The 17,016-nt window shown below is 32.7% G+C and overlaps 1 protein-coding gene across 1 annotated transcript in view; it reads left to right on the top strand.

Moving 5' to 3' along the window:
* LOC129231717 (alpha-tocopherol transfer protein-like) overlaps positions 1 to 17,016 on the top strand; it is a 44,050-nt gene that overhangs the window by 13,251 nt on the left and 13,783 nt on the right. Inside the window, exons 3-5 of the mRNA XM_054866080.1 lie at positions 10,945 to 11,110; positions 12,599 to 12,758; positions 15,551 to 15,612. Of these exons, the coding sequence (XP_054722055.1) occupies positions 10,960 to 11,110; positions 12,599 to 12,758; positions 15,551 to 15,612 (373 nt within the window). The 5' untranslated portion in view covers positions 10,945 to 10,959. The remainder of the gene's footprint in view (positions 1 to 10,944; positions 11,111 to 12,598; positions 12,759 to 15,550; positions 15,613 to 17,016) is intronic.

Below are 17,016 nucleotides of genomic sequence, written 5' to 3'. Positions count from 1 at the left end.
TTTTTTTTTTTTTTTTGATCGGAAAGTCATTTCAGATACGTGTGAAAAGTAGTCGCCATCTTTGGTCATTCAGAAGAAGGAAGTAGACACGATCCTAAAATGCCTAAGCTTCCCAAAACGAAGCAGAATTGGATGTTTTCTTTAATTGCAAACTAATGAAAAAAGCACAAAATGGTCTGCAAATTGCTTTTATTATTATTTTTTTAAATAATTTTCTTGAGAAATGCAAAATTTTGTTCTTAAAACTTAATCTTATCCTCATTGCCTTGGACGCAAATGTGATAAAAACTTTTCAACTGAATTGTAGTTTCATGAAGATTAATTATTTTTTAATTGTCTGCATGCGACAAATTCAAAAAATTATTTCTTATTTTTGGGCTTAGCCGCCATATTTGGTCATCCCCAAAATGGAAGTACACAAGACTTTTTAAGTGCCTATGTTCCCAAAAACGGCATTGGATGTTAATTGCAATGCAAACTACTGAAAACAACACAAAATGTGCTATTTTCCGAATAATTCGTAATTATTTTCTGGAAAAATGCTAAATTTAATCTTCAGAATTTTTTTTTTTTTTTTTTTTTTTTGTTCTAATAGATTTAGACGCATATGTGCTAAATACTGACTATTTTGTTTTAATTGTAGTTTTTTAAGAATTATTAATTATTTATAACTACTTTTATGCCACAAATTCAAAAATCTACTTATTATCTTAAATTTTTCACTTGGTCGACATATTTGGTAGTTTGCACGATGGAAATAGACGTAAACTTCCAAAAACAGGATTGGATGTTTATATCAATGTGAACTATTGAAAGTAACATAAAATGTACAAAAAGTTATGAATTTCTGAAAATTAACTATTATTTTTTGTAAAAGAGAAATTGAAATTTTAATGCAAGCATTCTTTAATATGCGAAAGAGAAAAAAATGATTACTGGCATTGGCCTATGATCGGCGGATGTTGATTTTCGTTATTATGCATTATATGGTATGCCAAGCGATGCAGCAAGTTAATCATATTTATGGGTCATTCTCCAGAAAACGTGAACTTTTGAACGCAAATATTTTTTGATTTCGAAACCTTTTGTTTTCTTTTTTTTTTTTTTTTTTTTCATTCTTACATGAAAGTGTTACCTACCAGACGTAACCATAAACCCAGTTAAGTTCCAATTATTTTACTCAGAAATGAAAAAAATTAAAAAATACCTTGTTCATGGAAATTAAAAGAGAAAAACTTATAACATTTAAAAATCGAGGGCAATTTAATATCAAAGTAGTGATTTTGTTAAATGTGCAAACAATCAGCTATTTTAATAATTTTTGGGAATATAATATTAAGCTCTCTTAATTAAAGTGCGGCTTAGTTAGAAGTTTCAAATGTATGTTAAAAAATATTATTTAGTAAATTTGAGGATATACTGGCAATTTATAATTTTAGTTGAATGCCTATTATTGATGTATTTCCCCTCCATCATTTATTTTCACCTCAGAAATAATGACACTGATAAGGTCTGTCACGGAGGGGGAGATTCACGGATGTGAGGAATTTTCCATTAATATAGGCCTAATAGCTACATTTTTTCAGGGAAATTTTTTTTTTTTTTTTTCTTCTTGTTCAGTACAATCTGCACATGTTAAGCATATGAAAACATGTTCACTTCATTTTTTACATTAATTTACATCCCTGAAATTCAAGTTCACGGAGGTGAACAAAGGACAAGGAGGTGAGAAGTCAGCATAACCACACTAAGTTTTTAAAGCAAAATCTATCAAGCATTTCTAATCAAGCATTTTGTGTTTAGGTAATGGAGGTGAGAATTTATTGTGCGACAAGACTCCTTGTCCTACTAAAACGAGCTATAAAACACAATATTAAAAAATTAACAATTTGTACTTAAACAATTATTATTTGAGACACTTGTGAAAGGAATAATAAAAAATAAGTATATACTTTTAATTAAACTAGTTATTAAGCAACATAAGCAGTCACACAAGGTGTGTGACATGCCACGGAGGTGAGAATTCACATGTTGTGAACCAAAAATATACTAAAATAAAAATTCTTATTAAAAAATTGTTGGCAGTTTTAAATAGATATATTTTTGATGAAATTAAAAATCATTGTTAAATGAATTGTTCCTTAAAGTTTTTACTGTAAAAGGCGTGTGACAGAAAAGTTACACTTTTTGAAAAATGACCCATATACTGAAATTTAGCTTTACATTTTGCTCAATATGTTTTGTGTTATATACTAATAAGAAAATAAAAAGAAATATTGTAAACCAAAAGCGGATGCTAAAAGATTGCTGTGCGACTACAGCAAAACGCTGTAATTTTACGCATGACACGTGACATCAAAGAAACGCTAAAATAAGTTGAAAGTACTCTGTTTCAACAAGTAGCAAACGAATTAAAACAACATGAAAAATACCGCCAGCTAGGTCATTCCAACCGAGGACTGCAGTTTCGTGCTTATTAGCACTCATCAGTCCGGCATAGGAAGTGACTGAACGGAAGGTCGAAAACTCTTAAGGAAGCCAAGAATGCCAAACTTTTTTTTTTTTTAATTTACGCCCACCAACGTCTTCTCGGACATAAGGCGCCTTGCAGTCCAATACAACGAAGATGCAGTGGCAGAGCGGGGAAGCTCTTTGAAAACGACATCCTTCAGCACGTCGAGAAGAACGGGGTAATCAAAAAGATGCTCCCCTGTCATTTGCTTAGTCCCTTCACATAGTGGGCACAGCGGGGAACTGGCCAGTCCGATTTTTAAAAGATGGGCTTGTAAGTAGTCGTGACCAGTAATGAGACGAAAAGATGTAACCCCTTCAACTCTAGGCCAGACAAACTTAGCTAATATAGAATTAGCACAACCAGACGAGTGACCGAAGCAATTGTTCGGTTTAACACGAAGATTGAAGGCAAGGCATGGTGTTTTCAGTAAGTTACCGTCCTTCTGCAGGGCCGATGAGTGCTAATAAGCACGAAACTGCAGTCATCGGATGGAATGACTGAGCTAACGGTGTGTTTTGTGTATTTCTGCCTTAGCCTTGGCAACGGGGCGGTAACTTACTGAATTAAAACGATTCTAAACAAAATGTTTTTAAAAAAATTTAAATTTTGAAAGAGAAAAAGAAAGAAAAAAAAATATCCAAGGTTTTTTTTTTTTTTTTTTTTTTTTTTTAAATCTGAGGGGAGACGTTTCAGTTCTTCCGCATTGCTACTTTAAACAATTTTAATTGTTTTGAAATTATTGCTATTTTAACTTACATTTTGAATGAAGCGAGTAACCTGGAAGGGCAGTTCTCAAAAGGTGGGAGCAAACACAGACCTCAACTTTGAAGCATCAACACCAAATAACTTTCATTTTAATTAACTCAGAATTTTTTGAGTTGAATTATAGTACTGTATAGAGACAAGAATTGACATAAATTATGGAAAAAATGCTCTTTAAATGCCCTTAAAAAATATTTCCTTTGCTAAAAGGCACAATTTTGGACATACCAAAACGTTACAAAACGTTACAAACAATGACTGGTTATGATCGTAACAAAAGCCATTTTGCGCTGAAATCGCCAAGCAAACCTCCGTTGGCGACAACACAGCATACGATAAGCTAAAGGTTACCAGAAAGGAATTCCAGTTTGACAAATGTAGTTTATCGTCAGCTCCATTTGTTTTGGCGACTTTATCACCTGCGCTAGCAATTTTTTACCCCCGCTTTAATTATTTTAGAATTTTTTTTTTCTCTTTCTTTTGAAACATAATTTAACGATCTCCAAATAGAAATACGAATTTCTTTTTTCAATAATTTTTCTAGACATCGTTTTAATTCTTATGACATTAGAAAAAATATTCATTATTAAAACTGATGTCACTTTTTACATTTGTATTATTTTTAATTTGAAGCTTTTTTTACCTTTCATAAACGTCTTCAAAATCATTCCAAAACTTTATTATATGTAAAGAGCAGTATGTATAGCCATTCAAGCACTTCATTAATATCCTCTTTATTATTAAGTTGCAAAATTCAAAAAGTAGTAAATAAAATTTTCATTGTATAAGTTAAAAATCAGATTAACAATTGTCAAAAATGGTGAAACTTACATTATGATGATGTCTAAAATCCGTTACCTACAGGACAACAATGTCCAAAATCTGTTACCTACAGACTGCTGATTTAATTTGCTAATTAATATTTTTTATAAATACCTGCTGTCTTTTCATGTTCATATATTGCGTTCTAGGCATGCATACTATAGAATAAAAGCAAAATTGATGTCAAATTTGAAAATTTTTGAAATTACTCAAAGTTAACTTTTTTGTTCCCACCTTTTGAGAACTGCCCGGAATTTTCTAAAAACCAACCTGGAAAACCTGGAAAAGTCAGGGAATTTTCTTTAACCACAAGTGTATGAACCCTAATAAACATTAAATTTCAAATTGGATAATTTATCCAATTTGAAATTTATTGTTATTTCCTTTTTAATTTTTCAAGCACAAAGGTATTGATTCAACTTTATAACACTGAATGTTTCTCATTGTTTAGAGCCCTGAGTAAAGTAAAGCATCGAATGCCACCTACTTAAAAGACAGGAAAATTCAGCATTATGAACCGATATTTTGACTGACATTATGGTTTATCGTTTCCATTGAAAAAAAATTTCAGGGAGAAATATCAAAATTATGATATTTAAGATTCACACCTCTTAAAATACTCCGTTTAAAGTAGTTGTGATCATATTACTGTTATCTAAGACATGTGTAAACAGTGTCATTTTTCCAAATTTTGAGTTGAAGAACTACATATCTCATGAAAGTGTTTACTTTGAATTCTTTAATAATACTTATTTTACCAGAAATGAATATAAATCATGATTTTTCATTTACGATAACAGTAAGCTTTTTACATAAAATGACACATATTGCTTGGTTTACCTGAAATTAAAGCATCACGACCTATTAAATACTAATAACTGCATTTCTTTAATACCTAATCATCAGCTTCCAACTAAGCTTTAGTTAAAATCATTAAAAGCAAACTTTTTTTTATTCTGGAACTTCAGCTTCATTTAAAGAAATCTAAACAATCCTCATTTTACGTATTCGTTTAACGATACAAAATGTGTTTCAAAAGTTTAAAAAAAAATGAGGGAAAAATAGAGTTATTATAATTCGAAAACTCACCTATTTTAAGGGGAAAAGTCCAACAAAATAAACACAATTAGTCGCACATCCTAAATTTACCAAGATGGTAATGGTAAACTTACTAGCTGGTAATGGTAAACTTGCACTACAATAAATAAACATAACTAAAGAAATAACTTTCATGTGCTTTAAAGCATTAAGAACGTTGAATATATAAAATAGAAGAGCAGACGATAAATAAAGGTTATGCTCGAATAAAGCAGCAATTTAACCCGATTGGTTGTTTTGATGACGTCAGTCCTACTGAAACAATTATTTAAATGTTTTCTGTTAACATACATGTGTAAAATGGCAACAGAAAGAAATAAAAATCATTGCTTAGAATAAAAGAGAAACGAAGCTAATTTAAAATAGAATTCTAAACGAAAAAATTGCTTTAAAAAGTAGCTTTAGGATTTATATAGCAGAAAAAAAGAGAAATGGAATTAATTAAAAGTAGAAGAAAAATTTGTTTTAAGATTTGGATAGCAGCCAAAAAACTCCACTTTTAAAACAATTATTAGAATTTTATATGCTAACCCATATGCAAATTGGCAACTGGAATGAAACAAAAATTCCTGAGAACGTGATGTTAATTGACGTTTTAATTAATATATCTACTTATTTAAGTCGTACAATTACGAAATTAGTCTTATTGTTTTCTTTGGAAAATTTCGAATAGATTGGTATCTCGTTTGACTCGCAGGGATTCTCGAGAGCACCCAGCTTCAGAAGGACAGACAGGCAGACGGACGCGAGAACTTTTTAATAGTACAGATGCTGGATGGGAAATTAATCGTTAATTTGGCATGTTCCAAGTTGTGATAATTCTCCCAAAAGTTGCTTTAAAATATAAAAAAATTCCTCCAAAAAGTAAATTAAGTCGTCAAAAAGAAATCAATTTTATTTAACTTGTATTTAGAATATTTTTATTTTTATTTTTTGAATACGTTAATCTTTCCTAAAATATAATAAGCTAATATATTTTAACAAGCAAACGATAATAAACAAAACCAAAGTTTGCCACAAAAGAAATTACAGCTGAAATAAAAATATGAATTATTTTTAAACAATCACTGCTGCAGACGATAAATACATTTGGCTCCTACGAAGTCTAAAATATTAAATAACGTTTATAATGACATTTAAAACGAGCACGAAAAGGTAAACTGAAATTTGCGTAACATTGCAGCTTTTAGAAGCATATAGTGAACAACTGCCTGTAATTCGTGATTGAGCAAACTTTCAATTTGTCAGAAACGAATTGTAAAGTTTTTTTTTTTTTTTTTTTGTCAAAATACTAAATGAAAAATAATTGTTAAAAGCAATCTCAATCATTCCATTTTTACTGTTTCATCCGAAATAAATCTCTTAGCGCTAGTTTACAATAAGTTTGAAATAAAAATCAACTCATAGAAAATAGCATATCGTAGGTTTGAATCTTTTGAAACCTTGTCTGCTCTCTATAACATGAAAGGTACCCAAGCATTGAATTTTTCCGCCTGCAGTTCTTTAATCGAAGCTTGTAAATACCTTGGATTCATTCATGGTTGAGTTAGCTTGCGCTGTTGCATGATAATGTGTGCGCAGTTGAAAAAGAAAGTTGTTTGCTGATACATAACTTTATGAAAATCCGATTTAAATTAAAAGGAATAAGCTTAAAGTAAGAACTGGAAGTACTTCATTAATTGCTTGAATTTTAAGGACGTGCAAATCAAGCATTATTTGTTAGAAGTATGCAGAGAAACTTGCCGCATAATAATGCCCACAACCGGATGTTGTGTTGAGTCAAATTCTTTTGTCTCAACATATACAGTAAAACCGTACAACTTTAAACCACTTTATGAGTATTTTTCTTCATATTTTCATTATTCTTTGCCAAAAAGGTTGAGAATTTAACCATACCCTATCATTCATCTCAGCTGTTTTTGTATAGTGGTATTAAGTTCAACCATGGTGGTGACAACTTCAGACCCCACATATGTTCCTTGATATGCACTGCTAAACCGTTCCGGTCTGAAGTTACAATGCATAGATCGTTCTGTCCTAATCCCGTACACTGCAAAAATTTAAAAAAAAATGTTTGTACTTACTTTTTCCGATTTATAAATTGTTTTATTCTTTTTGAGTCAGTTACAGGTTCTCTTAAGTAAAATCAATTGTGAAAAAAAAATATTTTATTCAGATATATAAATATGAATATTAGATAGTATGAAAAGCAATTAGTAGGTACCTACTCCTGGATTTTATTTTAATATTATTTTTTTACAAGGGCATTTTTGTTATCATTTTTTACAGGGGCTTGATACAAATTTTGTCCTAATTGGGTAGGTTTCTTCGTTGTCGCAATATTTTTTTTTTTTTTTTTTGTACCAAATGACATCGGGGGAATAGGGCCAACACCAAAATTTACCCTTTTTTGCTTTCCTTGTTGAAATTTGGTTGCTCCAGATTTCTTGAATCACCTTTTCCATCAGTTTAGGCGAATAAATGCGGTAAGAAAGGCAGCCTATCTTCTTTCTTTTCCCTGGATTCATGTCTAAAACCAAAGAAAACCCGAAATCTAAAAAACTGCCCAAAGCAATACAAAATTGTTCACGAAATATTGACAAACGATAGTAAAAATGGGTGGTCTAAAGTTGCAACTCGAATTCCCGTATTTTGTTTTCTTCGAAACGACAAGTAAACAAAGTAACATCAGGATTCGCCGATTAGGCTAAATCATCTTAGATACCTAAGTAATAAAGTAACAAACTTAACTTCGGAGAATTCAATCGGCAAATATAGGTTTCGAAGGAGACTTTGAGAGCTGAAGCAAAAATTAAAAAAAAAAAAAAACCAACACAAATGAATGTTGACATGAGAATGATAACACTGGAACTTGGTGTAAACAACATGAACTTGACTGGACAACCCTTGCGAACCTACTGAATTTTTTAAAAGACTTTAGCTTTGCTCCAACGACCACTACATGGCACATACTACCAGATTCCTTCAATGGTCTAAAGTTGCAACACTGGTCTAAAGTTGTACGGTTTTGTGGTGATTCCGAAACAAATAATTGGTGTAGATGCCATAAGGTTAAAAAGGTGATTCAGAGCAAACCTTTTCTCATAGCAGGTAGATGGCAAAAGATAATTTTACCGAAACCTCGCCAAACCACGCGAATCAGTTACGTTACTAGCAGTATCGAGTCAAAAAAAAAAAAAAAAATGAACCTTATATTGCAGAAAAAAAAATTACCGTTTATTCGAAAGAACACTGAACGAATTCGAAACACTTAAAAAATAATAATACATTTTTAATTAATAAACGAAGAAATCCCTTTGTAGTAAAGTTTTGTAGTAAAAAGTAGGTATATATTTATTGCTACGTAAAATCGCACACATTTGCAGAGAACTGCAGACACATGTTTCGGGGTTCGAGGAGTCCCTTTTTCAATCAAAAGAGTTTAGCTTGTGGAGAAAAAGATATCCGACAAAAGTCGTACATTGTAAGCTTTTACATTTTTGATTGATGACATGGTTCGGTTAACCGGCAGTTTTTCACTAAAAAAAAAAGAAAGAAAAAAAAACAATCAGGAAGTATAAATTTTTAAGACTACGATTTCGATTTTACATTTTAAATCGCTAAGTTGAGTCACGTTTTGAAATTTTAAAATCGGAAAAACTTAGATTCGTGTTGTTCAAACATTCACATGGTAACGAACTTAAGCTTGCTTCAGTCCAAGAGCAAAAACAAAAAAAAAATCTTACTTTTTTTTTGAGCACCATACGCAGGAGCTAACTCTGAGCGCAGGTGCTCCCCGATGGGAGGTCGCTGTGACCTTCCAAAAATTTCCGTATTCTGCAAATTTTGTCTGACGATTCGGCAAAATTTGTAGTTCTATTGGGTAAAATTATCATTCGGCGAAATTCGGAGTTCCATTTGGCAAAACTATCACCATTCAGCAAATTAAGAATTTCCGCCCTCCCAAGAAGTTCGGGGCGCGCCCCGCGCCTGTTCTAAGTGACGGGAATCTTATTGCTGTTGCTTCTGATCTGATGTCCGCATTAAGCTTTCATTTTTTGTTAACCCTCAAAATGGTATCTGAAATATTAACGGAAAATTATTCTTCTGTACGTACCTGAAAAATTATTCTTATGAGCCCTCTGATTCCTGACGTCATTGGTGGGGATATGAAGATTATATTTCCTGCTCTTTTGGTGAAACAATCTGAAAATTATTCTTACGTAGTTGTAACTATGTTGCACGTGACCGTAAAATGGTGACAAAAGTGAAATAATAAAGCTTTTACTAACACAAACTCTCCCAAGAAGGTATCAAATCTGTTTTGAAACATAGAGAATCTTATTACTTGTCCCATATAGTATAACCAGTATTATATCACTATTATTACGCAGTTGATGTGTGTTTATAAAAAATAGATTCCGAATTCCATCACTATCCGCATTTTAACTCCATATTTATCTAGATGATGGTAGCGAGAAATATTTTATGTATTCTATCAATTGTGGGTTTTATTTTAACTTCTTATTTATGCAGTTGATGTTTACTTGCGCTAATACTTGTTAATATTATAAATGAGAAAGGGGTGCAGAATAGAACGTAGGCTACCTTTCACCCAAAAATCAAGTATTCCAAGACTTTTATTGTACCAATTTTATAGAAAATCATTAATTTGCGAGTGTCTCATGGAGAAAAAAGAATTATATTTGTTTGATTTTTGCAGCATTTTATAGCCTTTAAAAAGCTGCGCAACATAAAATTTACCCAAAGTTTGAGGGATAACTAGAACACCTCCTAATTCTTCATTTTTAAGTTGATTTCATATTCTTAAAAGAGGTTTAACTTTATTTTTAAAGTATCGTCTGATGTTTCTCTTCACGGAATTGAAATTAAATAAAGTTGAATTTCTGAATCGTAGCAGACGATATTTTCGTGAAGAAAAGTAATAAAAAAAACAAACATGGAAAGTTAAAAAAAGAAAAAAGAGCTATCTTTTTACATCAGGTATCGTCTGTTTCGTAATCATAGTTATTTGTGGAAAAAAATGTGAAAACTTTTTTTTGTATACATATTCAAAAAGAATAATGGATTTTGTTCTTACGTCTTTTTTTAATAATCGACTGCGCTTTCTGCCAGTTTTAATAGCTTTTGTGGAACACAATAACTTCGCAAAATTCTGGTAAGTTGATGTATGTTAGTTTTAGAATTACTTTTAGTCTAAGTATTAAAATGTTTTCCTGAAATTTTCCGAGCATAATTTATTAACGCATGCGAATTCATCTAACCATCATGATCTTAACGGCCATGTCAACGTGGCCTGATGCTGGTTAAAGATGACTGAAGCTTTGGGATTTAAAGAAAAATCCAAAGAGGGTTAAATTTAAATTTTGAGTCAGAAAATTGCTCTTTTCTGCACATTGACGGGAAATTTTATTTATTTTTTTTTTTTGCCTGATTGCTGAACATGCGTTACTTGACACAACTTAACTTTTGAGGTAGACCGTGCAACGACGATCAATGCAGCTAGTGATAAATATTCTTGGATTTCCATCTCCCATATTCCATGAATATATACGTTTTAGCTCCTTATTTTTATAGAGGATGCGCTTATAAGAAATATTTCTTGTATTATGTCAACAAGCATGTTTCATTTTCTTCAATTATCCTTATCGCAGCTGATGTTAACTAACGCTTATGATAAATACTCTTGAATTTCGATCAATATAATAGTGAAATTTTCTTTTCAGGTGAAACCCTTCGTCATGGGTTCAAAAGATGAATATTTTGACGCAGTTGAAGATCAAAATGACGGCTTAGATGATCTAAACGAAACGGAAGAGTTGAGAAGGCGTAGCGTCAATGAACTCAGAGAATGGGTCAGAAGTCAGCCGCATTTTGTGAACTGTCGATTAGGTAAGCAACTTCCCTCTCGTTTACTCTATTGACACAAATGAAATGGCATAAAATGTGGGCAAGATCAGGAAATTTTAACGCTTGCATAGAAATGAACAAAATACTGCTGTTAGTGTTGTTTCTAATGGGGCTATGTATTAGCGCTCCTCGCAGTTTGCAGGCTTAGTGCATTCCTCAAAGACTGGTAATCAACCATTATTTCAGGTGGCATCCCTAAAGGCTAGTGCCGTAACCACTTGAGAATTTTATGCCCAGTTTTTCACCAAATGGAGACACCTGGGCTCTGACGGTGCAAACTACAAAATGAATTTAATTTAGCTGAGAGCATCCAAGCCATACAGATAATGAATCTTTAGCATGCCGCATACTCATGCGACATGGTCACTGAAGATTTTTCAGCACCTCAAAAATCCAACGGCTGGGACGGAGTTTCAATCAACAAATTTGGGTTTTTGAGGCCAAAACCTTACTGATAAGTCACCATGCTGAAAAAAATAATTACTTTTGACAGGATTGCTTATAAAGTATGCTAGTGGCCATATTTTTCTTTAAAAAACTTAGTGTACGTTTTAAAACTAAAAACGCTGACTTAGAGTTGAAGCTGAGTGATTTTTTTTTTTTTTTTTTTTTCAAATGAATAATTGGTTGTCGTTGTTGTTATGTGCCAGCTGGGCTGGCAATTTAGTGCGCGCTGCTTCACTTTTCCAACTGGAAAGGACAGGAGACAGAAGGTACATCCATGCCCTAGCCGGGATTCGAGCCCGGAACCTCCTTATCGCAGTCAGACTTTTCTGACCACTAGACAGGGTGGGCGACAATAAATACCTTAATTTAAAAAAAAAAAACATTAGATGTTTCTAAAAATAGTACCGCTAATCGATAACCAAGACATCCAACTACTTGGTCGTTTTCTTTTTAGGGTATCAATTCCAATAGAGTTGTGCGTTTTGAATAATGATTTGGCTTACATTATAAAGATGAAGACCTTGGGCAGGGGGACTGAAGGCGCTAATTAAATTTCGCAAATCAACAAAAAATCAGTAATATTTTGAGGTTGCAAACTCATGTGGGAGTCATGAGATGAGGTTCCATCAAAGGTGGGGAATCTTTTAGAATTTTTGACCCCTGAAAATCGGGATTTATACACATTTCTTTTTAGTGGTTGAAATGTATATTATTTTTATCGTTTCGATTACTAAATTCAAAAATATTGCTTAGAAATCTTTAAAATCATGCTGAAATTGCTTGGGATAATGTAACAATGTTTCTACATTTCTTCCTATTGATCTGCACATCATAGGTTACATAGTTTCTCAGCAGTAAACTAAAAACCAAGTACCTAACGTCTATGAGACTCAAATAAATGTAACAGCAATAAAAAAAATCATGCAACATCTTTTTGGTTTTATTGATGTTTACTTTTTTGACATCTAACCTTGATAGATTAGTGTTTTTATATTTTCTAATTAACTTTTGTGATTTTTGCAGACAGCAACTTTTTACTTCGTTTTCTACGGATGAGAAAATACCGAGTAGATCTGGCGAAGCAAGTATTAGACAAATATCTCACTGTGAAAACGAAATATCCAGTTACATATCAGAAGCTAGATATACAAAGTTCAAGTCTTAGAGATCTCATTTCTAGAGGGTAAGTCAACTTCAGTCTATTTAGGAGGGTCAAAAAATTAACCTTCTCTGCCGATCACAAATTTTTTGCAGAGTAACAGCTGTGCCATAAGCTAGTTACTGTTCATAATTACTGTTCTTTTATTCAGTTACTACCTGTTTGAAGTTTTAAACGGAGTTCCAAGTTGTGGGTAACTACTGTAAAGGGTAAATTCCTGGATATGTATTGCTAATCCAAATATGTTGGATATTTTTTATTAAAGATCCATAAGTTAATTATTATTCCTGATTATTCCTGACTGTGTGGATCAAAAAGTTAAATTTCTATGCTTACGACTGACTTTTTTTTTTTTTTTGCCCGTAATGTCCATAGTGTCCGCACATCGCCCCAGATCGTAGCTTAAGTAGCGACACGCCCGCCATCTTGGAGCTAAATGCCGATTTCTTCCTATGTCTACTATGGTGAAGATAGGGTACAGATCTGGTGATTGTAGTGCTTCTTGATTGTGGATTGTCGTTAATAAGAAACCACAATTAAGAAGAAAAACACGCTACTTCACTAGCAGACATCAGTGGTGCAGCGAAACGGGGGGGGGGGGCTGTGAAAACATCCTCAGAGCTATTGGTTTTAACATAAATGCAAATTCTAATACAGTAGTTTATGCATTTTGGATATTAAAAAAAAACCTTCAAAAGGTTTTTTGATTTAGAAAAAAAACCCTCTAAAAGGTATTTTTCATCAAAAAAAACTCAGGAAAGTATTTTTCATCAAAAAAAACCCCTGAAGAAGGGATTTTCAATTCAAAAAAAAGATACTCTCTAGAAGGTATTTTCCACCAAAAAAAAAAAACTCTCGAGAACATATTTTTTATCAAAAAACCCCCCAGTAGGTATTTTTTATCAATAAACCCCTCTAGAAGGTATTTCTGGCTGCGCTAGTGGCAGACATAGGAAGGTAGCATTGATTAGCCCCAAGATAGTGGATGTGTCGCAACTTAAGCTACGATAATAGGGCTTTAGTCAAACCAACTTCAGTTTAGGTTCAAACAAGATTTCAAGCTATGTTTGATTCATTAAAATGCTCTAGAGTACAACAAGACTGGGAAGAGATTTTACACTTATTATCTTTGAAGTCGCTTGAGGTATTCTGTGTTAGTATTTTTATTTCCAGTTTTATAAAATTGTATGAAAGTATGAACTTTTCATAGGCTAGTGGTAGGTCAAAACTCAGCTTAACGCATAAAAATCATCAAAGGAATGTTCTTATAATTTCTTCAAAGGTTGGCAGAAAACATTTAAGCATAACTTGTGAAGCATGCTGCCACATCGTTATTAAATTGAATGGATGGGTTAGTGGGGGTAAACAGATAGCTACCCTGAGAGAGAAAAAATATTTTTATTGAGAAATTTAATCTGTACAAAACGGTTTGTTTACCTGGGGCATAAAGATTATCCCATCACATTGAAAGGAAGGCATTATGAAATACCATTTACTTTTCTATAAATAACTTCTAGGGACGGCAAATTAACTTTTTTTCTGTGTTTTTTCGTTGAAGCTAGAAATAAAAGCTGGAAGGATGATGGGTAAGGGCAGCAGTTAGTTTCTTTCTGCTCCCAGTTCGGAAAAATCTCACATCCGGCATTTCCTGCAAGTATGAAAAGATCGAAAACTTTTTTGGAGTTCGTATTCATACTCAAGGCCTGATTACGGCACAGGTCGACCATGCCAGGCTCTGGGGCCAAGAGGCTGGAAATATAGCTTAAAGAGTTATGCAGAGTGTTACAACTATACGAAGAATACACGTATTTTTAAAATAATAATAAAAAAATTATGACTTGTGTTGGAAGTTGGAAAAAAACTTCTTTAAAGGAGAATTTTTATTCATTCTGCTAGTAGCGAATTTATAATGTCAGGACTATGAGCGGCCCCGGAGAAGATTCGTAAACGCACATGATAAATAATTTACCTAGTTCTGTGATAAACAAATAGGCCTACAAAAATGCATTTGGACGGGCCAAACCTGTAAATCAACCACTGCATTCTGCTTTAGAGTCTTCATGGGGCCTCCAAATTATTGTGGGATGAGGGCCTATCTTTTAGTTAGTCGGGCGCCCTGTTCATACGTTTTGCTAACAAATAACAGTCTGTGAATATTTAGTCAGGTTATTTTATTTCTTTGCATAACCCTTTATTATCTGTATTTAACTGTACTTTTGAGCCCAAACTTGTTCGTTGAACACAAATTGCACTTTTGTTTTTCTTTTAATTATTTAGAATTCCACTCTGTTTATAAATATGCCACCTGTCATGCTCATAATCTATTTCGAAAGTTCAAACATCCTTTTAAAAGATTCATTTGCAAAACGATCATCACTGTGTGAAGTAGATTCATAAAACATAATTTTCCCTTCTAATATCTTTAAAACAGATTTTTAGGAATATAAATGAGACGAAACTAACATATTTTAATGGTCATCTATTGTGGTGCAAAAGACAACCGAGTAAGTGCAAAAATGACGAAAACTTTTGTTTATAATTTAATTTATCTTATATGATTCGCCTCATAAAATCGCTGAAGTGCTACCATGTGGTAAGTAACCAATTTCCGTCTAAAGCGACTTTCTATTTCTCTCTTTTTTCTATTTTAACCATTTGGAATTTCTTCAATCTTGAAGTCATGTCTAGTTGGAGGGCAACTTAATGCCTAATTGAATCTATAGTTTTCTTGATCTAAAGCACTATTTAGTCAATGAGTCAAAAAAAAAAATCTTACTTTATGATGTACGTTAAGAAGACTTTGATGCTTTTTTCAGGTACGTATTTCCCCTTCCAGAAAGAGACAAAGAGGGCCGAACAGTTTTATTCTGTGTAGCAGGTAAGAAATTATTTATTTCCTTTATTAAAAAAAAAAGTCTCTCTCTTTTTTTTTTCAGTCATTTAAATTTCAGAAATAATTTCTGACCAGGGAATCATAAGAACAGTGAAAAAATGAAAAAAAAGTTAAAATAGGAAGTAATCGAAAAGCATTTTTCTGACGCAAAAAGTATTTACCCTCGCTCCCCCCGTTATCGAGGTATAAGGTCTTAAAGTCGGCCAAAATTTTAATAAAACAGCCAAATTTATAGACTTTGCAAGAAATTAAAGGTACCACAAGAGTTCACCGTCTGTGTATGGCAGGACATCTATCTGCAAAACGTTTAAAAGATACCTTCAACATCTGACCGAAACTTGCTAAATTTGGCGATTTTCTTAAACTTTCGGAACGCTTAAAGACCTCGTATTTCGATTACGGGGACACGAGGGCAAATAGTTTCCTAAGTTTATCGTTCAGAAACAATTTTTACTATGCTCTTGTGATTGCTACTAATTTACTTTTTTTTTAAATTACAGTGGCCGCCGCTTAAATGAATCACGTTTGTTCTAAACAGTTTTGATTCAGTAAAGTGACTGATTCAATAAAGCGGCTAATCGAATAACGCAGGATTTTGTTCTGTTTCTGACGATTTGGTTCAATAAAGTGGATGATTCAATTAATCACTGAGTCAATTAATCGGTGTCCACTAGATTACACGTGCGGTTTCCTAATAAATAATTTAATCTGGTAAAAAAAAATTTACATGCCACATAATCATGTGACATGGGCAATGACGATATTTTACATCTCAAAAATACAATGACTGACCACATAGAGAGCGAGTTCAGAACCCGTGACCAAAGTCGTACCAGTTGTGAACTCGCTGCCGTGGCCAACACTTAAACGCGCCGAAGCACAGAGGCCAACGCTTAACCACTACGCTGCCCAACGGAAAAAAGTCTACTTATTTGAGCTATAAAACCGGAAACTGTTGCCGTATATTCAGCAAAGAATTGTTTTAAAAAAAAAATAGACGGTGATGAAAAATCCGGAATTCAAGTCTTTTACGAAAAAACTTTTCTGGGTATGGTAATTTTTCCTTTAAACACACTTTCTGCATATAGTAGGGGAAATTTTTTGAGTTAAAATGTTTTGAGCAATATTTTTAAATGAGTAAATTTTTGAAGAATTGTCATGAAAGCAATGAAGTTTATAATTGGCTGTTACATCATGTTATAATCTTCATGTTCGAGTTATAATCATAATGCTTCGTTATTCATTAATTATTGTTCTATTTTCTCGTGCTAAGGCATGTTTTTAGAAGAAACGAAACGTGTTCTATTATTTGTATTATTTATTTTTTACTAGGTTTTTCTCTTTTCTTTTCTAAACCATTTTGAGATTTTAGTTGTTTATCGTTCCAAG

This window comes from Uloborus diversus, chromosome 10 (assembly GCF_026930045.1).
Source record: "Uloborus diversus isolate 005 chromosome 10, Udiv.v.3.1, whole genome shotgun sequence".
NCBI lineage: Eukaryota > Metazoa > Arthropoda > Arachnida > Araneae > Uloboridae > Uloborus > Uloborus diversus.
The sequence above is the reverse complement of the archived record's forward strand: the minus strand, read 5'-3'. Positions and strand labels throughout refer to the sequence as shown.